Below are 23,893 nucleotides of genomic sequence, written 5' to 3'. Positions count from 1 at the left end.
ATCTGTATGTGAGACCGTTGGCTGCGGTCGTCAAGCGGTGGGGCCTAACCATGGTATCCTACGCAGATGATACGCAGCTGGCGGTCACACTGAGTGGGGACTCAGACCTGGAGGCTCCCAGGTTTTGTGATGGTCTGCGGGAAGTGGCTAACTGGATGAAATCCAACTGTCTCCAGTTAAACACCAAAAAGACGGAGATTATGGTGGTTGGTAAACAGGTGGTTTTGTGGGATGATAAATGGTGGCCTTCGGAGTTGGGTGTGACTCCCCTCCCAGCGGCAGAGATAAAAAACTTGGGGGTATGGTTTGATTCTTCTCTGAGTTTCATCTGTCATACCAAGAAGGTGGCGGCTTCTTGCTATGGCATCATCAGAGGACTTCGACCTATCCTCAAATTCTTTGATGCACCTACAAGACAGCTGGTGGTTCAAGCATCAGTGCTGTCTAGGTTGGACTATGCCAACTCCCTACAGGCGGGGATAAACCAGTCAGAATTTCGGCGGCTCCAGCGGGTTCAAAACGCTGCGGCCCGACTGGTGACTGGTCTCCCCAGGCGATGTTCGGTGTCCAATACTCTGCGCTCTCTCCACTGGCTCCCTGTGCAGCAGAGGATTAGATTTAAGGTTCTCTGTTTTGCATTTAAAATCTTAAAGGGTACTTCCCCGCAAATCATGGAGAAATTGCTGATTCCTTATGTTCCCTCTCGCACTCTTAGATCGTTAGGCCAGAACTTAGCAGTGGTTCCGCGCTTTAAGCTGAGCAGAATTGGGGGCCTCTCTTTTCGAGTCCTGGCAGCGAGTTGGTGGAATTCTCTTCCTCCACAAATCCGGGCCATTGATGAGCTCCTTCAGTTTAGGCGGGCTATTAAGACCTTTTTATTTGTCTAAGCTTATCTGTTGTGTTTTGTCTTCTTTTGCCCGCTTTTAGTGCTGTGTTGTGTTTACCTTCTCAAAGCGCCGGGACGCCCCTTTGCTGGGGCAGCTGTGCGCGGTACAAATAAAAATAACATAACATAACATAACATCAGAGTGCAGCCAGATGCACACTCATAGCTCACATCCGAGTACAGCCAGATGCAAACTCAGAGCTCACGTCCGAGTACAGCCAGATGCACACTCATAGCTCACGTCCGAGTACAGCCAGATGCACACTCATAGCACACGTCCGAGTACAGCCAGAAGCACACTCATAGCTCACATCCGAGTACAGCCAGATGCACACTCATAGCTTCGATCCGAGTACAGCCAGATGCAAACTCAGAGCTCACGTCCGAGTACAGCCAGATGCACACTCATAGCTCACGTCCGAGTACAGCCAGATGCACACTCATAGCTCACATCAGAGTACAGCCAGATGCACACTCATAGCTCACGTCCGAAAACAGCCAGATGCACACTCATATCTCACGTCCGAGTGCATCCAGATGCACACTCATAGCTCACGTCCGAGTACAGCCATATGCACACTCATAGCTCACATCCGAGTGCGGCCAAATGCACACTCATAGCTCACGTCCGAGTACAGCAGATGCACACTCGGAGCTCACGTTCGAATACAGCCAGATGCACCCTCTTAGCTCATGTGCGACTACAGCCAGATGCACACCCTTAGCTCACGTCCGAGTACAGCCAGATGCACACTCATAGCTCACGTCCGAGTACAGCCAGATGCACCCTCATAGCTCACGTCCGAGTACAGCCAGATGCACACTCATAGCTCATGTCCGAGTGCAGCCAAATGCACACTCATAGCTCACGTCCGAGTACAGCCAGATGTACACTTAATCATTCACATCTGAGTACAGCCAGATGCACACATGAGGGTTCGCTGCCTCCCTGTTTAGAAACGAGTGGCCTTTAAGGCCCTCTGTATGGCTTATAAATCTCTTCATGGGATAGGACCAGAGTATTTGTGGAGGAAATTTACTTGGTGTTCACCAAGAAGATCTTCGCGGTCAGCTGCATCCAAAGCACTTACAAATCCCAAATGCGGCCTGGGCTGGAAGGAGTTTTGTCTTCTCTGCTTGTAAACTGTGGAGTAAACTTCCTTGGCTCTGAAGAACCAGCAGAGTCTCTCCCATTTTAAGAACCAGCTCAAGTCCTGGCTTTTTTCATTTGCTCTCTAACGTTTCTGGTGCCTAAAGCCAGCGGAAGCTAGCGCCAAGATGTTTCCGGGCATTTATGCGCTTAATAAGTACCACCAATGTCAATAATTGCTGATGAGTACTGTTGTGACATCTCTGAAAGGGGGGTAAGGTTTTACACATAACAGCATGACAACCTCCTGACACAAAGTCAAGGATGATCCCTAATTTGTTAGATTTCATCAACAGTTCATGATGAAAACTGCTGCTTTACATTCTACATTCACTGTTATAAGGAAAACAAGAGGAAACATTACAACTCCTCGCCCATTATAACGCGGCCAGGAAGGTATTGTTGTGGCCCTGAAGAAGCAACATTAAATGTGTGAAAGGAGTGCTTGGGCCAGTGCTTGATGAAACAGACAGGAGTGCTGACCTCCTGGCACAGAACCTGTTCTTCTCTGGCACCTTCTGCCGCCCACCAGCATCAGCTGAGAGGTCTTCTCTGTCTGGACACAACGGCCTCCTCCCCCCCTCTCTGTGTGAGGCAGGTACAACCTCCTACCCACAAGACCTGTGGCAGAACCATGAATGTTTCACAGAGAAGAAAGGAGACCTCTTCTCAAATGCATGTGCCTCGGTTGAGCTGACACAGTTTTGCAGTGCTGCAAAGATCAGTCAATTCACCAAAGTTTCATGAGAATTGTGTCAACAACTAATTACATGACACTGGTTTATGGACCTCATAAGGTGGAAAGGCTGAGTCAGCCCCAACATGGGTTTATCCGGTGAACTGCAGATAGTAAGGATGTCTCAACAGTGTAACCTTCTGAGATGCTTTTGGCTTACACCAGATACATTAACGAGACTCTCCCAAGACAAAGGAAAGCAGGGCCAGGATCACACAGACAAGTACTCACTTGATGAGCAGAGGCACACACTGGATGTTGGGGATGCAAGAGGTGAAAGGTGAGGCCACCGACGCCTCCTGCTCGGACAGGGAGATCCCAGCGTGCGCCATTTTTAAAGCCTAAAAGGGACATTGGCTGTTATTAACAACATAAAAACACAGAAAATACAATACAATATTCAGAGGTGTAGCTTCAGGGGGTCTTTGGGGTGTTACCCCTCAATAAATGATAAACAATAAATAAATAAACAATAAATGATAAACAGTTGGGTATTGTGACAGGTCAGTGGGATTTCACCAGGACTTTTTACAGACAGACAAAAACGCACACACATCCACTCTCTCTCTGTTTTTAAAGTCCTACAAAATATTGGTTATTTTACTAAATATTGTGTTTACTCTCTTAGTACTCCTCCCAGTCTGCATTCCCCTCCCTTTCTGCTGCCCTTTAGCCCCTCTCTTGCACCCTGCTTGTCATATAATGTATTTAAACATTAGAGGTCAGCCTGATTGTTGGAAAATCTGAAGTTCACCCCCACAAAGTCTTACTGCTTTACCTACACCCCTGACAATATTGAAAGATGTGCTGCTCCGCAGGACAACAAAGTCATGGGACTCCAGAGAGGGAACAAACTAATATTTTTACAATGTTTTCTAGAACACTAACTAAGCCTCATGGGCGTCTCGGCGCTGTACGTGTCTACGTCACTTGCATGCACGCTTGAAATCGGATAGTTTTAGTCAGGACATCACTGTACAGCATTAAAACCGTCTCAACATGTAATGAGGCAGGAGAGACTATGTTACGCAGATTTGTAGAGCGCTCCATCACCTGGGAGGGTATCCTAGCAATGAGCAAGTGTGAGCCTCGCCACCCCAGGGCCTAGTGGGACAATTTGAACACTTAGTTCAAATGCTACATAAATAGATGTAGGAAAGTGGGCCATTAATCGTGGTGGATGTGAGCCAAATGGAAGAAATAAGACCATCAACTTGTAAAACACAGTTTCGATAATTTTAACATTACCTTTTCCTCTGGTAGCTACAGCACAAAGCAGACAGGTTAACTTAGGGAACATGTGTAAAGTACTTCACAGTAACATAACAGTCAAAAAGTCCAAACACAACACATGAAAATCCCACAATCAAACCATAGAAATAGAGACATAATTACTGAGCAAAATCTCCCAAAAATGACAAATATCCAATAAAGGGAACCCAAGATATGCTTTTAGTGCAAAGTTACTAAGTGTGAGGGCACCCTTGCACTAGCAGAGGTACCCCCAAATAGTTCAGGGCAATTTCCCCGGACTTTGTGAGTGCGGGGACGCCATTACACGCGTGCACTACATATAGGTTAATACCTATATGTAGCTTCACAATGGTAACTCCGAATATGGCCATGTAAGATGTCTAAGATCATGGAATTGTCTCCCAATGCCAAATCTGGTATTGGGGTGCCAAACCCATGCATCCCCAGGGCCCCACTATGGACCCCAGGTACTGCCAAACCAGCTCTCTGGGGTTTTCTCTGCAGCTACAGCTGCTGTCACCCCACAGACAGTGTTCTGCCCTCCTGGGGTCTGGGCAGCCCAATCCCAGGAAGGCAGAACAGAGAATTTCCTTTGAGAGAGGGTGTTACACCCTCTTCCTCTGGAAATAGGTGTTGAGGGCTGGGGAGGAGTAGCCTCTCCCAACCTCTGGAAATGCTTTGAAGGGCACAGATGGTGCGCCCTCCTTGCATAAGCCAGTTTACACCGCTTCAAGAAACCCCCGGTCCCTGCTCTGGCGTGAAGCTGGACAAAGAAATGGGGAGTGACCACTCCTCTGTCCATCACCACTTCAGGGGTGGTGCCCAGAGCTCCTCCAGTGTGTCCCAGACTTCTGCCATCTTGAATCCAGAGGTGTGAGGGCACTCTGGAGGCCTCTGAGTGGCCAGTGCCAGCAGCAGATGACGTCAGAGACCCCTCCTGATAGGCGCTTACCTGACTAGGTGTCCAATCCTCCTCTGAGGTCTATTTAGGGTCTCTCCAGTGGACTTTTCCTCAGATAACGACTTGCAAGAATTCAGCAGAGTTCCTCTGCACCTCTCTCTTCGACTTCTGCCAAGCATTGACCGCTGACTGCTCCAGGACGCCTGCAAAACTGCAAACAAAGTAGCAAGAAGACTACCAGTGACATTGTAGTGCCTAATCCTGCTGGCTTTCTTGACTGTTTCCTGGTGGTGCATGCTTTGGGGGCTGCCTGCCTTCATCCTGCACTAGAAGCCACGAGGAAATCTCCCGTGGGTCGACGGAATCTTCCTCCTGCTCCAGCAGGCACCAAACTTCAGCGTCACCGGTACTCTGGGACCTCTCTCATCCTTACGAGCGTGGCCCCTGGAACACAGGTGGTAGACCCAAGTGACCCAGACTGTCCAGTGGTCTAACTGTCCAAATTTGGAGGAGGTAAGTCCTTGCCTCCCCTCTCAGACAGTAATCCTGTTCACTGCGTGAACTGAAGCTGATAGGGCTCCTGTGCACATTTCCACAGAATCCTTCATGCACAGCCAAGCCCAGGTCCCCAGCACTCTGTCCTGCATTGCTCAACTCCCTGAGTTGACGTCCGGCTTCGTGGGACCCTCTTTTGCAGTGTTGAGATGACCACCATGTTCAGACTTCTTGAACCCTTGTTCAAGTGCTTCTGTGGGTGCTACCTTCTTGTGCATGGGCTCTTTATGTTGCTGAGGGCCCTCTCGGTCTCCTCTCCCAAGTGGCAACATCCTGGTAGTTCCTGGGCCCGGGCAGCACCCTTTTTCTTCAACCACAGCTCTTGCAGCTAGCAAGGCTTGTTTGCGGTCTTTTGCCAAAGAAACAACTCTGCATCCCCCAGCACTCCATGGGACATCTTCTGCATGAAGGAGAAGTTCCTAGCACCTTTCGTTGTTGCAGAATCTTCAACTTCTTCCATCCGGATCTGGCATTTTCTACCTTCATCTGGGGTTTAGTGGGCTCCTGCCCCCACCCCCCGGACACTTTCACGACTCTTGGACTTGGTCCCCTTCCTTTGCAGGTCCTCAGGTCCAGGAGTCCATCTTCAGTGCATTGCAGTCTGTAGTGGTCTTTGCAAAATCCTCTATCACAAGTTTAGTGTGTTTCTGGGGAAAGAGTAGTACTTTACTCCTACTTTCCAGGGTCTTGGGGTGGGGTATCTTGGACACCCTTAGTGTTTTCTTACACTCCCAGCTAGCCTCTTCACACTACACTAGCCTAGGGGTCTATTTGTGGTTCGCATTCCACTTTCGTAGTATATGGTTTGTGTTGCCCCTATGCCTATTGCATCCTATTGTATTCTACAGTGTTTGCGCTATTTTTCTAACTGTTTACTTACCTGATTTTGGGTTTGTGTGTATATTTTGTGAATTTTACTCACCTCCTAAGGGGGTATATCCTCAGATATTTGTGGCACATTGTCACTAAAATAAAGTACCTTTATTTTTAGTAACCCTGAGTATTGCGTTTCTTATGATATAGTACCTATATGAAATAAGTTGTATAGTAGGAGCTTTGCATGTCTCCTGGTTCAGCCTTGGCTGCTCTGCTATAGTTACCTGTATCAGCCTAAGCTGCTAGAACACTACTAATCTACTAATAAGGGTGAACTGGACCTGGCACAAGGTGTAAGTACCATCAGGTACCCAGGCCAGCCTCCTACAGTCTCCTTCAGGTGGCATCTTTGAACATACAGCACCCAAAGCTCAGGAGCCGACTCAGTAATAACTGCTGGATCCAGGACTCAAAAGGATCCCTTTCTCCTGTTAATCCTCTGTAGCAGTGGTTCCCAACCTTTGGCCTTCTTCGGACCCCCACTTTATCATTACTGGAACCCAGGGACCCCCCACTGAATCCTAATTGGAATATGGGAACTCCCTACGGAGTCATTATAGACAGCTGGGGATCTAATCTGTTTATATTTTTTAAATTTCTAGGCAGTAGCAGACCCCCTGAGAAGGCTTTGCGGACCCCCCAGGGTTCCCAGGACCACAGGTTTGGAACCGCTGCTCTGGGGCACTCAAAAAAGTAGGGCAGAAGTTTCAAAGATCTGCACCAGCACTGGAAGTACTCCTGTGTATGGATCATTAAAATCATGTGAATGTTATAAATGGAGATTGTCGTCCACCTACCCCACAGTCATTGGCTCCGTCTCCGCACATCCCAACGTAATAACTGCGAAGGAATGGAGAACAGGACATACACAGTTAGAGGCAAAGTGGTATCTACTAGATGACAAATATTGTATTCTTAATTTTCACTTGGGGCTTTTAACAGTAATACTTGTTAGTCAAGTAAAATGTAACATGTACACAACTTTTTTCTGATTGCCAACGGCCAATTCCCAGAATCGTCCAGTTTGTCAATGCAAGAAGGCTTTTTGAAAAGCCAAAGCCATATTTGAGATTCAGCCACCTATTACCGAATAGAGGATTGGGTTTGCAATTCGGTATTAGGAAGAGGCGTCTTTAGGCCATCCCTTCCTAATAATGAATTGCAGCGGTATACAAGAATGTTTTGCGACTGAAATGTAGTCACAAAACATTTGCATTTTACCACATACTTCAAGTAGGTGGAAACCCAACCCCAAAGGATCTCTTCCCCTTTGTGAATGTTTGTAAAATCATCTTTGTAAGAGCAGACAGTGGTCCCTCAAACCACTGCCTACTCTTAAAATATTGAAAAGAAAACTTTTCATTTTTCTTTTCGAAACACATCCCATTTTCCTTTAAGGAAAATGGGCTGCATTTAAAAAAAAAAAGGATTGCTGTAACACAGACTCTGTGGTCTGTTGACCCCAACAGGCCACCATCTATGTGATTTTTGCGACTCTCAGTGGGTCACAGAGCAGAGAGAATTGGGGAAGGAAACAGGAGAATCAAGGAGAGCAATTAGAAGGTGTAATGAAGAAATTCGAGCCAGAAAAATAGAGTCTGAGTAGAAGAAACTGAGACAGAAGACCTGAGAGTATGAAAGGGCGAAAGAGGGCTAAAGCTGAAGGAAACAAGGGATAAGCACACAGGAGAGGGCAAGAGGAAAACCTCTTAGGGTTATAACAACAACAACTTGGGGCCTGATTTAGAGTTTGCAGAGAGGGTACTCAGACTCAAAGGCGACGGAGTACCCACTCTGCTACTCTGAAGGTCTGCGGCCTTCAGTATGTCACTAGCGGAGCCATACACCTTCGACGGCCCAACAGAGTATTGACACCTGAGGTTTTAGCATTTGTCCTCCAGAGCTGGTTTTCACTGCCCACCACCGCCAAGTAAAACCTGGCAGAAGAGGGCAGTGAAAATTGCAAAATGAACCCCAAACCATGGGAAAAAACTGCCATGGCAAAAAAGTTATTTTTTTTTTTATTTTCTAAAATAATATCCTGCTTCAGGATTTTGCTTTTAAAAATAAAAATAAAAGTTGAAATTTTGACAGACGGCTCGTCCATCAAACTTTCAGCGCACTTACAAGAAGCACTGTGACAGAAATGTGTACAGGCTGGCCAACATCTCTAGATTTAGTGGGAAGAGTATCCACACCATGGCGGGGGTAAAGTACATCGGCATGGGAACAGTACATAATCCGTCCATCAAACTCTAAATCTTATTTTTATATAGTTCTTGCTACCACCGTTTAAGGGTTTCACGTCTTTAGATAATACATTCCTGCCACACATTTTAATGGCACTCAATTATCAGCATCAGAAGAATGAAGGATTAAGTCAGCCATGCTGGGATTCAAATTTAGGATTTGCAGTGAATATCGGAGACCTGACCACCACGCCAAATCAATTCACAGGCCTCTGAGACCTGACTACCACTCCAAAGCAATTCACAAGCCTCCGAGACCTGGCCTCCACTCCAGAGCAATTCACAAGCCTCCGAGACCTGGCCTCCATTCCAAATAAACCCACAAGCCTTTGAGACCTGGCCTTAACTGCAGAGCAGTTCACAAGCCTCCGAGACCTGGCCTCCATTCCAAATCAACCCACAAGCCTTTGAGACCTGGCCTTAACTCCAAAGCAACTAACAAGCCTCTGAGACCTGGCCTCCATTTCCAAGCAACTCCCAAGCCTCAGAGACCTGACCACCACTCCAAAGCAATTCACAAGCCTCTGAGAGCTGACCACTGCTCCAAAGGAACTCACGTCTCTGAAACCTGACCACCAATCCAAAGCAACTCAAAAGCCTCCAAGACCTGGAAGCCCTGGTAAAGTGCTCTGGTGAGCTCTTGTGTTATGTGTTATATTTATCGCCTTTGCCAAAGTAACTGAAGGCATTTATAATAAGGATCTCATGCTTTCTGCTGACACTACTGTACATGCAAAAGGGACACAGCTTCGGATTCAAGGTATTACACTACTGCATGAGTTGCAGATGTACTTTGATTAATCATAATCAGTGAAGTAGTTCAGTTCTATGTGAGTAATACACAAAGATACATGAGGTTTTGGCCAAATGCAAAAATATTTTGATATTTTAAACTTACTCAAGTTTTTGAAATTCTTCAACCAAACTTGATTTCTGTCCAGGAGACATTCTGGCAAACACTGTCCCATTTATGAGCAACTGCAAAGAAACATTAATTTATGAAACCTTGGCTTCCAACGTTAATATTGTTTGTATTCATGAATTAACCTTGTATGCCAAAATATGAAAATATGTCTTTAATGAAGTATAGAATTAAAAATTCTAATTGAAAAGACAGAAAATCAAATAAAGAATATAAGTTTGAAATAGAAAAAAAAAAAAACATTGGATTTTCTCCGTTGCCTTTTGGCTAGGTTTGGCTGTACACATAGCACATGCATACACACTAATTTAAAATGTAGGCAAACATTAAAACATATTATCATATTTTGACATGAACATAATGTACAGAGAGGAACAGAATACAACTTTGAGACAAATATTAAAAATCAGAAAGCATGACACCGAAAGAAAGTGAAGAAGAGGATGCAGGAAGGTACAGGAGTTAGATATAGTCTTAGAAATGTTGAGAAACGACACCAACAAAACAACTTCAAATACAAGTATTCCTAATTCTGTCTTTTAGATTTTCAATCTTTTTATTTAGAATTTTATGGAAAGGTACAGAGGCATAGATTATGTCTAGCTTCCTTTATTGCGCCAGCGAACATTCTATTATGAAAAGGCGAAACTGAACACTCCAGACAGGTACAAAGCACTGAACAAGATCTGTGAAATGTTATGGTCGGATTCTGGGTGCGAATGTTGGGTCAATGCTCTTGGATAGGGTGCTTACTGAGACCGCTGTGTCGTAAGGACCCTAGTATGTCTACAAGACTGCTGGTTTAGGGACGGCAGCACCTCTGATTGTAGGTGACTGTGTTACTCCCAGTGACTATGTTACTCCCACAACAGTTGTCAACTGTCAGTCCAACCCTCTGTTGCAGTCTGAGGTAAGGAAACGCTGGTACACTAGAGAACATCAAACTAGTTTTTATTTCTCCAAGAAAGGGCCGGGAAACCACCGCTGTCCCCTCCGTCCAACGCGTTCACCAACCGACCACCTACAAACGCTCGGGCCGGGTGACAGCGGCAGAAGCCACGAACCAACATTCCACAGTATTCAACATAAAAACATAATATATTATCTCCTTTTTTATATATATAATTTTCTCCCACAGCAAACACAAAGATACACCAAAAAGGAAAAAACTAAACTGTAAACTAAAATCAAAACAAATCCTGCAATGAAAGTTGGACAGTACAAATGAAAACAATAAAAAATACATTCACACTAATAACAATAACATTCCTACTAATTACAATAACATTCCTTGAGTTTCGGCGGTACTCGCTTTTCATGTTCAAATCTCCGCAACATGTGTGGATCCAATTTTTTAAAGTTAGACACATGGTCTTCGTAGACCACTTGACCAGGCAACGACTTTTCACTTATTCTCATATCATCGCCACTAAAGCCTTTAACCTTCACAACCTTCCCTGCATTCCACCAATGACCACCCTGGACCATAACAGCATTGCCACACACTTTCCTCATAGTAATGGGACCCCCCCATAGCTGACATCCCCCTCCTTAACAAATGTTTGACATTTGATGCGTACCACATCTCCAGGTTGAATTGAGTGCGCTTTTGTAAAAGATTTTTGATCATATCTAGCTTTCATTCTTTCCTGAGTTTTTATTACCTCTCCCAACATCTTCTCCTGGTTCATATTATCCGTGACCTTACCCGCTACATTAGCTAACCAGGCAGGAAAAAGCCTAGATGTAGAACGTCTTCCCTTGAGAAGTTCAAAAGGAGACATTTTTGTAAGCGAATGTGGGGTAGTATGATAAAACCACAGCATAGAGTTCACTGCCTCTTCTACATCATGCTTACTCGCTTTAGCCCACTTAATACATTCCACCACCACTCTATTCATTCTTTCTACCAAACCATTCATTTGAGGATGGTAAAGTGAGCTGTTCAAATGTTTCACACCTGACTCTACCAGGAATGTTTCCATTTCGTGACTGACAAACTGGACATCATTATCTGAGATTATATACTCCGGAAACCCTTCTCTCCAAACAATTTCCTTGAGGAATTGTACGGCACTACCAGCCGTAGACTTAGCAAAAAAAGGTACCTCAGGCCATTTGCTATAGTAATCCATCAGGACAAATGCATAACGCATCTGACCTGGGAGAAAGTAAAACGGCCCCACCATATCAATACCCACTTTGATCCAAGCTTTGTCAGGTATAGGTATGGGTTGCAAAGGAGGTTTCACAACCTTTAGCCCTTTGTCGGCACTGTTACACACGACACATTTGCTCACAACCATTTCCTCATCTTTTTCCATAGAGGGCCACCAATAATTAGCCCTGACACGTCTCTTTGTCAACATAGCCCCTAAGTGCCCCTCATGTGTGTGGTCCACCAACATTGAACGAATAGCACCAGGGGGAACACACTTATCATTCCTCAAAACAACACCATCTTCAATCGACAACTCTTCACATACCTTGGCATACGGTGTATCTCAGAACTGAAGTTTCTCTCTGTTAGAAATGGGGTCTTTGGTTGGCAGTCAGGTTACCCTCTGTCCAAGCAAGGACCCTCACTCTAGTCAGGGTAAGTCACACACAATCCAAATGATCTTGTGCCCACCCTCTGGTAGCTTGGCACTGAGCAGTCAGGCTTAACTTAGAAGGCAATGTGTAAAGTATTTGTGCAATAAATCATACAATAACACAATATACTACCACAAAAATACACCACACAGTGTTTAGAAAAATATTTAATATTTATCTGGATATTTGCAGGTCAAAACGATCAAAGATGCAATAAGAAAATGTAAAGATATCACTGAAAAGTGATTTAAAGTGTCTTAAGTCTTTTAAAAGTAAACAAAGTCTCTTTCAAGCACAAAGTACCTGGTTTGAGTGAAAAATCTCTGCAAAGGGGTCGCAGAAGAGGAGAAGCGGGAAAACAAAGGGGTGTGCGTCGATTTCTCGGGCCGCACACAGTCGATGCGTCGTTTAGTTTCCACGCAGGGACGGCTGGGCATTGATTTGCGGCGCTCAGTCGTGGATCCTCTTCGGGTTGCGGGGTTTTCAGACGCCCCGGGGTCTGTGCATGGAATCCTGGGCTTGTTGGCAAGCTCTGCATCGTTCTGGTGGGCGATGCGGGGAAATTTCTCCCTCACGGCAGGCGCTGTGTCGATTTCCCCTCTGGAAGTCGGACGGCATCGTCCCAAGTCAGCTGTGCGTCGATCTGGTGGGCCGTGCATCGAAGTTCCAGTCGCACCGCGGGTGCCGCGTCGATCTTTTCCTTGCAAGGTCGAGCGGTGGCGTACCGGTTCGGCGTGCAGTAAATTTTTCTCTGCGGAACAGGCTGTGCGTAGTTTTTAGCAAGCTGTGCGTCAAATGTTTGCCGCACAAGGAGTCCAGTTGCAAGAGAGAAGTCTTTTTTGTCCCGAGACCTCAGGGAACAGGAGGCAAGCTCTATCCAAGCCCTTGGAGAGCACTTCTTCACCACAGCCAGGGAACAGCAAGGAAGCAGGGCAACAGGAAGGCAGCAGTCCTTCACAGAAAACAGTCAGGTGAGTCCTTTGGGCAGCCAGGCAGTTCTTCTTGGCAGGATGCAGGTTCTGGTTACAACTTTCTTCTCCAGGAAGTGTGAGGTGGTAGGGCAGAGGCCCTGTTTTATACCCAAATGTGCCTTTGAAGTGGGGGAGACTTCAAAGAGTGGCTTAGAAGTGCACCAGGTCCGCTTTAAGTTCAATCCTGTCTGCCAGGGTCCCAGTAGGGGGTGTGGCAGTCCTTTGTGTGAGAGCAGGCCCTCCACCCTCCCAGCCCAGGAAGACCCATTCAAAATGCAGATGTACGCAAGTGAGGCTGAGTATCCTGTGTTTGGGGTGTGTCTGAGTGAATGCACAAGGAGCTGTCAACTAAACCCAGCAAGATGTGGATTGTAAGGCATAGGAAGATCAAAGTGCAGGGAAATGCTCACTTTCTAAAAGTGGCATTTCTAAAATAATAATATTAAATCCAACTTAATCAGTCAGCAGGATTTTGTATTACCATTATGGCCATACTAAATATGACCTTCCTACTCCTTTCCGATCAGCAGCTACCACTTCAATAATGTATGGGGGCAGCCCCAATGTTAGCCTATGAAGGGAGCAGGCCTCACAGTAGTGTAAAAATGAATTTAGGAGTTTTGCACTACCAGGACATGTAAACTACACAGGTACATGTCCTGCCTTTTACCCACACAGCACCCTTCTCTAGGGGTTACCTAAAGCACACCTTAGGGGTCACTTATGTGTAGAAAAAGGGGAGTTGTAGGCTTGGCAAGTATTTTTAAATGCCAAGTCGAAGTGGCAGTGAAACTGCACACACAGGCCTTGCAATGGCAGGCCTGAGACAAGGTTAAGGGGCTACTTAAGTGGGTGGCACAACTAGTGCTGCAGGCCCACTAGTAGCATTTAATCTACAGGCCCTGGGCACATACAGTGCACCTTACTAGGGACTTATAAGCAAATTAAATAGTCCAATTGGGTATGATCCAATGTTACCATGTTTAAAGGAAGAGAGCATATGCACTTTAGCACTGGTTAGCAGTGGTGGAGTGCATAGAGTCTAAAAACCAGCAAAAACAGTGTCCAAAAAGTGGAGGGAAGCAGGCAAAATGTTAGGGGTGACCACCCTAAGGCTGTCAGATCTAACACTCTCCTTTGGCCAACCATTAATAATATGCTGCTTAACAATGCCCAACACCACATCGTTGCTCTCAGCTGTTCTCCACCCTGTTTCCGTACAGACTTTGGATTCTACCACATCCACAGATGCTATAAAGCAATCTTCCAGATCATCATCAAAATCAGTAGTAACCTGCTCACTAATAGGTAACCGAAACAAAAAGACTGCTGTAAATTTGTTTTTCCTGGAATGTACTTAACCTGGAAATTATATTGTAACAATTTTGTGGTGAGACGTGCAATGCGTGGGGTAGTGTAGTGGATTTTGTCGCCATTCAAAATGTACAACAACGGCTTATGGTCCATTTGAATCACATAATTCCTACCCCACATATTGCTCCTAAATTTCTCACTCGCCCAGTAACATGCAAGTAACTCTTTCTCAAAACAGAGTAATTGAGCTCAGGTTCACGTAAAACTCTTGAGGCTTAACGTATGACTTTCTCATTTTCACCAGGACCCTAGGACAAAACTGTGCCCAAGCCATACCTACTAGCATCCACATTGATGATGCATAGTTGGTTGGGGGTCATAAGGACTCAGTGTTCTAGCATTAACTAATTCCTGCTTAACTTTGTCGAATTTATTTTGACACTCACTATCCCATACAAACAGAACCTTGTTTTTAAGCATATTAGACAAAACTTTCATTTTACTGGCATAATGTGGAATGAACCTGGCGTAATATTGAGACATGCCAATAAACAAATGTAATTCAACCTTGTCCTTGGGTTTGGGAGATTCTAGAGCCACTTTAGCTAAACCTGGCCTCAGTGCTATACTTCGCTTGACACACAATGCCCCAAAAATTAAATCTCTTTTTTGAAACATTCTCATTTTTCTTTCTTTACGCGAACACCGTTTGTCTGAAATATCTTGAACACAGATCTAAAAATTTCATTGTGGTCTTCCAAACATTTAGCATGAATCAAAGCATCTTAGAAAATTAGAACTCCTTTGACATTACGTAAGAGTTTGTGCATTATGCGTTGAAATGCTGAAGCTGCGGGTGCCAACCCAAACGGCATCCTGCAAAACTGGAACGTGCCAAACGGGGAATTGAAAGCTGTATAATGGAGTGACTCTTCATCCAACACCACTTGGTGATAAGCAGATGCTAGATCAATCTTTGAAAACCACTCAGAGCCTCTAAGTTCTTCAAGTAGATCACTGATTTTGGGTAGGGGATATGAATCAACCCAAATTCCTTTATTCAGACTCCTCAAGTCCACACACACAAACGCATGTCCCCATTCCGTTTCCTAGCAACCACCAATGGTGAAAAGCCACAAACTAGACTCAATTGGTTCTATAACGCCATTGTCTTGAAGCTTGTTTAGCTCAGATTTGAGATCATCCCTCAAACTAAATGGAACAGACCTGATTCTATGTTTTACAGGAATAGACTTCTCTTTTATTTTTATCCTATGCTTGAAACCCACAATTTTTCCCAAACCTTGGGCAAAAACACTGGGAAATTCATCCTCAAACTGTGTAAATGTTTTAGAGTGTTCGACTACTAGGGCTTGTGCCTTTGCTCCGGGTTTAAGTACCATACCAAATAATCCTTGGTGGAACCAGCCCAAAATCTTCGAACCTTTGTATGCCACGTATATTTTCCCAAAGATCTTGCGTCCCTTGAACTCTAGACGGTCTTCAATATATCCTTCTAAATCTATTTTCCTGCCTTCATGAGAGACAGGTGCCCTATCTGGTGGAAACAATTTCTGGTCACCCCAAGTGTTGTGAAACAACTCTGATGTGATCATCGTAATGCGTGCCCCTGAGTCAACCAACAAGTGTAACCATTTATCTCCTACCGGAATGTCTACAAGGGGATCAATACATTGGTTATGGTCTCTAACACCCATGCCGTTATCATTGACTACAACAATCATATCCAGAAATGCCTTGGCCAAAAGTTTATCTCTGTTACCATCGTCTTCATCTACTACACTACTTACTTTTAGTTGCTTATTGTATGTAGAATGACAAACTTTAGCAAAACGACCTAGTTTACCACACTTCCTACACACAACATTTCTTGGCAGGACAACTTTTGCCTTCTCTGTTGTGTGGTGCATAAACACACCAAAAACATACGTTAGAGCACCTGAAGAAATTGTTCCTAGACTTCTTGAAATCATTTTTTTGGACACTCCAGTTTGTACAACTACGTTGACATGAACATGCTCATTGTCTTTCAAGCCGGGACTAGCCGTGAGTTCCTGTAGTGAAATCTGTGCTAGTTCAGTACTCTTGGCAACTTTAATGACGTCCTCTAAAGTTGGATTTCCCATGCTCAATAGTTTTTGTTGAATGTGTTTGTCAGTGCAATGACCAATAAACTGGTCTCTTATCAATGGGTCTTGGAGATCCCTAAAATCACACTGGGAAGATAACTGTCTAAGCGCACTGCTATATGCATCAATGTCTTCATTTTGGAGTTGAGAACGCATAAAGAATTTGTGCCTCAAAACTACCAAACTTGGTAGTACGTTGAACGTTGTAGTCTATTTCTTGGTGGCTACTTGATAGTCATCTAACTCTTCTCCATTTTGTGCAAAATTCCGGTAGGTGTTTAAAAATCTCTCTGTCTTCATATCCCAAAGAATGTAGCAAAAAACACTTTTTTCTTTCCAGTCTGAATAGCCCCAAGATAAGTTTCAAATAAATCAAACCATTGCCTCCATGGGATGGCAGGCGCACCAGGCAACTCCAAGAATGGTGGTGGAGAATTAACTGACTGCATGGTTCACCACCCGTAAAAAAACAATTCAAGCACACATATGTGAGTAATATAGTTAACAGTATGCTTTTTCCTAAATAAACTGTATCTGTCAGTTCTGCTAAATGCTGTGTGAACTTCTCTTCACAAGTCTGTCAGTGTACTGTAAATTCACCAGATATTAGTGAGTAAAGAAGATCTAAATCAGGCTACTATGCACATGTAATGTAAAAACACATCCAAGATGGCGCCTGAAGCCAGCTTCACACAACTTGAGTCACCATCGTTCCATCTGTAAAGTCTTCGCCTCCATGAATCGCGTCGCCTGCGTGTAAAGCCGGTTTATTACACGCGTATGCAAAGCGGGTCAAGAAACAAGTGTCCAAAAGCCGCCCGTCGGACTCAATGCCTGCCACCATTGGCGTGTTGAGAAATGAGGGAAACCAACAGTTGCAGTACGCTCTCAACTTAGAGCTAACAGAAGACAGCATGGGTCATTAGGCGGTGGCTTCCCCTCTCCACTCGTCGCCAAAAAAGATGTTGCATTCTGAGGTAAGGAAACGCCAGTACACTAGCATTCATCAAACTGGTTTTTATTTCTCCAAGAAAGGGCCGGGAAACCACCGCTGTCCCCTCCGTCCAACACGTTCACCAACCGACCACCTTCGAACGCTGGCCGGGTGACAGCGACAGTAGCCACAAACCAACATTCCACCGTATTCAACATAAGAACATAACACCCTACCGGCTCGCTAGCAGCACCTCAACGAAAACATGAACAGTAAAGGTGATTTCTGGCAGCCTAACATATGGACTCTGAAATCCTTTCAGGGATTTGAAGTGCAACAAGTCTTACCCTTTTCTCTCATTAGAAATGAGTCTTTTACACACACAGGCAGAAGGAAGATTTAGAACAGTTTTCAACATATTTATTGAAAACTCTGCAATCTGCGATAAAATAAATGAGCTGCAATGATTAGGATAATGACAAGAGACAAAATCAGGAATGTGAAAATAAGCTATGTGAATATGAACAATCCTAACATTTAGCAATAAACATGAATACAAAACCCCTCACTGAATGTTTCAACCAACACCCAACTCCTCAACACAAGTCAGTCTGCCTCAGACCCAACCACAGCATGGAAACTGCCATCATCGCTGCCACGGATGAGGTCACCATGACTGTGGACATAGGAGTCATGTCGGCACTCATTCTTATGGACCTCACTGCGGCATTTCACACAATCTTGCAGCTCATGCTCATACAATGCTTACACATCAGAAACCAAGGATACTTACTCCAATGGATCTTCTCCTTCCTGACTGGAAGGGCCCAGTCAGTCAACCTGGCACTATACACCTCGGACTCCCATGACCCCATCTGTGGAGTTCCGAAGCAATTCTCACTGAGCCCAACCCTCTTCAACGCATACTAGGCTGATGACATGCAACTCATTCTTGCCATCACAGACAAGACACCCATTACCCAGATCAAGTTCAATGCCTGCATGACTGAAATCGTTGACTGGGTGAAGACCAATTGTCTAAACCTAAACACCGACAAGCCCGAAATCATGGTCCTTTGGGAAAAGCACTTCACCATAGGACTCCACCTGGTGACCAACAGGGCTAGGATTGACACCCCCCCATTCACCCACGTCAAGAACCTTGTGATTGTCATTGATAGCAAATTAAACATGACCACGCAACAGCATCACTGCCTCAAGCTCCCATACCCTCAGGATGCTGAAGAAGATTTTTCTAATTCCTCCCATTCAGCACTGCAAAAACAGTCATGCCCGCCCTCATCACAAGCAAGATGGATTACAGGAACACCCCCTCTGCCAGGATAATAAAAAACATTTTTTAAAACTTACCCGAAGGCTGGAGACTATTCCGAACTCAGCGGCCAGAATACTGCCACACCATACCACAACATATCATTCACACCATGCCACAACATACCATTCACACCATACCACACCACAACAATGCAATACCATACCGTACCCTACCACACCATGCTATACCATAACATACCATTCACACCATACCACACCACACGATGCCATACCATACTATACCGTACCCTACCACACCACTCCATACAATACCACAACATACCATTCACACCATACCACATGATGCCATACCATGCCATACCACACAACACCATACCATAACACACAGCATACCATTCTCACTACACTATACAACGCTATACCATACTGTGCTATATCCTACCACATGACGCCATGCCGTACCCTACCACACCACAACATACCATTCACACCATACCAAACCACACAACGCCACACAACGCCATACCACAACCTTCCAACCACACCTTACCACACCACGCCATATCATATCATGTCATACCATACCACACCACACTATACCATCTATACTATACCAATGTGCTTGCTTTACTAAGCAAACTACAAATATCTGAATATACATATCAGCTGCATGGAAAGTAAAATCTAGACATTTAGGTCAGGTGATGTCGCTGGACAGCAGCCCCCACTCTAGAAATTGTTCCAGCACCCAGGGGCGGCCCCTCCGCTACGGCGGAAGAGCATCGCCCCACTGAGGAAAAGCAGAAATTATATTTCCGCCTTCGTAGGGCGGGGTGGAGCCAGCCTCCTCCAGGTCATGTGGAGGATGAGTGGTATGTGTGCTTCTAAGTGCGTATGTCAGTTTGGCCAGCCGTCCGAGGCCGGCCAAAGTGACATGTGCACTTAGAAACTCTCCACCCGGCTATAAAATACAGCTGGGTGGAAACCAAGTGCAGTACTCCACTCCCTCCCTGAGTGGCATTTCTGCCCGCTCAGGCAAATCACGACACTTCTTGCATGCTGTCTAACAGCATGAGAGAAGCACTGTGAGTGGTTGGGGAGGGAAGCACATGAGATGTAGCGGCTGGAGGGAGCAGTCGGTCATGGAGGGGCAGGCAAGTCTATTTATTTATCTATTTTATTGCCCCCCCCACAACATACCTCGCTCCGCACTCTGAACCCCCCCACCCCTTCCTGTCAGCAGCTGCGACTGGCCAACACCACTGGGAAAGATAGATATACATGAATTAAGAAAAAGAGAGAATAAAGAGAGAAGATGAAGAGAGTTAAGAGAAATGAGAGAGGAAACCAGAGTATAGAATGGATAGCTGAACAGACGGCCTGATTTAGATTTTGGAGGAGTGGTTACTCCATCGCAATGGCTGTGGCTCTCTCGTCCACTGAAATCTAAATACCATTGTTTTCTATGTGATTTAGATTTCAGAGGACAGGATATCTGTCACGAGAGTAACCCATCTGCCGAGATGTAAATCAGGCCCAGTGATGGAAAGGAGGGAAAGAGACAGAGGTGAGTTAACAAAAGAGGAAGTGCGGAGAGAAAAGGAGATGTGATAGTGGGGAGAAAAAAGAGAAAGGGTGGAGTAATGGTGCAGGGCTGTTTTGAACATCTTTGCTGGGCCTACTGGACAAGCTGAACAGTCCAGACTGTGGTGATTTCAGGTATCAAGCATGTTCTCAACTCGGCCATTTGGAGTCCTTTCTTCGACCACACTGTACTCGGGGGTGTATTAAGACTGTGGCACAGTATGTGCAGAGAAAGGGTGGAATCTCAGCCCAGCTGCAGTGACAGCTCCCGTACCCTAGGAAACTCACCTTCACTTTGAGTTGCCAGGGGACAGTCACAGTCCACACCAAGGACACATAGACAATATGTAGGGTAAAGCAAATTTCACTGTATGGATTGGTAATAATCTGTGTGTGGCAGATTATTTAGCATTTCCTGCGGGTGAGCAAAAGCTGTCACTGCCAGTAAGGAAAGGCTCAATGACTGGTACCAACAGTCCCGCAAGAGCTGAGGCGGGGCCGGGCCATAGTGGGAAACCAAAGCGGCCCTGGCAAAAATGCTCAAACCAGCCTTCCCTCCACCCCCATCATCCTCTCATCCATTATCTCTCTTTCCATTTATCCATTTCCTCTCACTCATTCTCCACTCTCTCTCTTCTCCCTCTCTGATCTCTCTCTTTCTACAATCTCACTCCCTCACTCCCTCCCTCCCTCTCTCTCGCTTTCTCTCTCTCTCTCAAAGCCTCATGTGCCTGCTGCAGTTAACCTCAGGGAGCTGGAAAAAGTGACAGAGGCACCAGTAGAGACCCTAGACTTTCACAACCAGCCTCCTAGGGCACCAGCCCAGGGGGGAATGCCTGGTGGAATAAATGAACACTCCAGCCCTTAGACTGGCCTGTTCAGCATCTCTGCTCCTGCCTTCTACCACAGCTCTGCCAGGGTCTTCCCAGAGATTTCACATTCAAAAGAATGGTCCAACACCAATGATGCCTGAACCTCTGTGAAACATGGTGTTCGGGGGGGGTGGGACCTTCACTTGTCTCTCTCATGAGGCAGGGCTCACTAGGGCTCTCAGGAGGTACAGACTATAAATGACTAAATACGTAATAAATAATTTGTTTTTAAGCTTGACTTATGTATTTCTGTTTTCTAGACCACAGAATGGCTTGCCTCAGAAGTCAAGAGAAGGTGCATCATGAATCAGGGTCTCAATACACCAAAAAGGAGTAGGCCTTCTGGTACAAAACCCATAGTTAAGTCATGAATGAGTGCTCACCAGTGAAAAAGAAGGGTAATTTTTTGCATTCTCGACCGACATCACTTTTTGTTGTAACCAGAGCCACCTTCATCGCCCAAAATCATGGAAGGTCCTCCAAACCTGGGCTCTTACCTCACTTTAAGACGCTAGAATTGAATAAATTTTTTGTTATGTTTGCACTTTTAAAGGTTTGTATGACTGCTACATGACTTACTAAAGAATAAGCTGTAAACAGATTGTCGGGCATATTAAACTAGCATGTGAACAGAAATTGAGATTTGAGGGGGTGGAAATAGTTTGCGGCAAGGTTCCACCCTACCTTTGGAAGAAGGGTCTTGAAATGCTGCAGGATCACCTGGTAGGACTTCCCATTCATGGCAAAATGGTAGTAGTTCCGCTGGTCCAGCGGGCCGGAGAACTCGTCAAAGCTGACATAATTGTCCTGAAGGAAAGGCACAGGTTACTTCCAGATTAAAAGAACTTTTCAAAAACTGTTTTTACAGCAACACTTGCCTAATCTTTGATCTACTTGTATCTAGAGTTATCCTTACATCCTTTCGGTGAAGGTGAGGGATGTGCTGGTCGACCACTTGGATTTATGGGACATTCTCTTCATTGCTACAATGGTTATGGACGTAATGCACAAGGAACCTGGGAGAATTATCAGATATTTAGTGATTAAAGTCATCAGTTTGGCTATTGCCTTCCTTTGACCTTCTGCAGGACATCCTTGCACTATGACTGTTTGCATCCCGAAGCAATTTAGACCTATTGCCAACCCAGGGACTCAAGCCCGAGTTTACATATATGGAGTTTATGTGATCTTTGTTCTTACCCTTGCTATCGCCTAGTTTTGTGTAGTACATTAAAGTGGTGCTTCATGGAAGAGAGAGACAGGTCACAATCTGGATGTGTGTATGGAACTTTCTCAATGCCAGGGCTGGTTAGAGACCACAACAAACACAGCTTTGTGCAAAGAATGTGTTTGATTGCACCATCATCTGCACTACAAAAAAGTTGTTACACACAAATCAGCATTGTTGGATCACTGGACCTAGTTGAAAATTGCACTCAGATTTTGAAACTTGCAAAGTTTTATAAATAACTTCATGAATTGTCTTGGAGGAAACCATCAGTATTACCCTTAGTTCATAAATACCCTGAGGGTGGGAACAGTGGTGGTGAGAGATCAATGGATCGAAGATCGCGAGGTATCGCATTTACCAGGAGGAAGCTTCTAAAACTGGAGGTCCAATGAGAGTGGGGGAGCAGTTCTGGGGTTCTTCAGAAGGTATGTGTTCGTAACATGTGGGTGACTGACTACATAAACTGGCTTCATTTAAAGAGGAGGAGCTGAAATGTTTGAGTTTACAAATGCTATACAGATGAAACTGACAAGAGATGAAATCTGAGAAGCTGACCACATAAGTTGAGTACAATGTCCAAGCTGCATTTAGGAATGGAGTAGGAAATTAAGTTAGGAGATGGGGCAGGAGGTGGAAGACAAGTAGGGAAAAAAGAACCTGAGTTGTCCCATGTCTAAGGTTCAGAGAGCGAGATGCTCTCCAGGTGTCCACAGCCAATAAACACACGGAGACATGTTCCTGTAGTGCAGTAGAAAGAAGAAGAGAAAGAGAAGATCTGAGACCCATCTACATTGAAGAGTTAACCAACACCATATTTATAAAGAACAAAAAATGGCAGAATAGAAATAAGCATGAAGCCAGGAGAGACCTTTGAGGAACAGCAGAGTGAGCAGCAACACAGGCAGAAAAGATCCCTTCCAGTAAGGAGTGAGGGAACGACCAGTAAGTTACGAAGACATCTAGTTAGGAACCGTGCCTTTAGTATCCAAGAAAGAAAGAGTTTAGTAAAACAGAATTAATACGAGCAGCTAAAAGGTCAGAGAGAATTAAGAAAGAGGATTGGCTGTTGTGCAAGACTGTAGGAAAATGTTATTAACAGAGCTGAGCAGCTTCAGTTGGATCTCAAGGATGAAAGCCAGACAGAGCAGAGGAAAGAAGAGTCAATTGAGAAAGGGGACACTTAGGAGAAAACTATACACACCAGACTCACTGGAATGTATAGAAGCAAGAAACAAATGAGCAAGGTCATTGGGATTCAAAGTTTGTTTCTTTGTTATGTAAACTATGTGTTGAGGGAAAGGTCCAAGGAAGAATAGAGAGTTCAAAGAAAGTAACATACAAAAGTTGGTTTGCAGTTACACAACACTTTCATACCCCTTCCAATTTTGTTCTGCCACTTAGTAGCCACAGGTAGTCT

The 23,893-nt window shown here is 45.0% G+C and overlaps 1 protein-coding gene across 2 annotated transcripts in view; it reads right to left on the bottom strand.

Annotated features, from left to right (window-relative positions):
* The window catches only part of LOC138265200 (probable cation-transporting ATPase 13A4), a 249,446-nt gene that overhangs the window by 33,317 nt on the left and 192,236 nt on the right, over positions 1-23,893 (bottom strand). For both annotated transcript variants that reach the window (XR_011199310.1, XM_069212745.1), the window contains exons 21-24: positions 21,930-22,052; positions 9,506-9,585; positions 7,156-7,198; positions 3,004-3,113 (exon numbers count right to left, since the gene is read on the bottom strand). Coding sequence is in view for 1 of the 2 variants with exons in the window: in XM_069212745.1 (XP_069068846.1) it covers positions 3,004-3,113; positions 7,156-7,198; positions 9,506-9,585; positions 21,930-22,052 (356 nt within the window). In the remaining variant the exon portion in view is untranslated. The remainder of the gene's footprint in view (positions 1-3,003; positions 3,114-7,155; positions 7,199-9,505; positions 9,586-21,929; positions 22,053-23,893) is intronic.

The sequence above is a fragment of the Pleurodeles waltl genome, chromosome 11 (assembly GCF_031143425.1).
Source record: "Pleurodeles waltl isolate 20211129_DDA chromosome 11, aPleWal1.hap1.20221129, whole genome shotgun sequence".
Lineage (NCBI taxonomy): Eukaryota > Metazoa > Chordata > Amphibia > Caudata > Salamandridae > Pleurodeles > Pleurodeles waltl.
The sequence above is the reverse complement of the archived record's forward strand: the minus strand, read 5'-3'. Positions and strand labels throughout refer to the sequence as shown.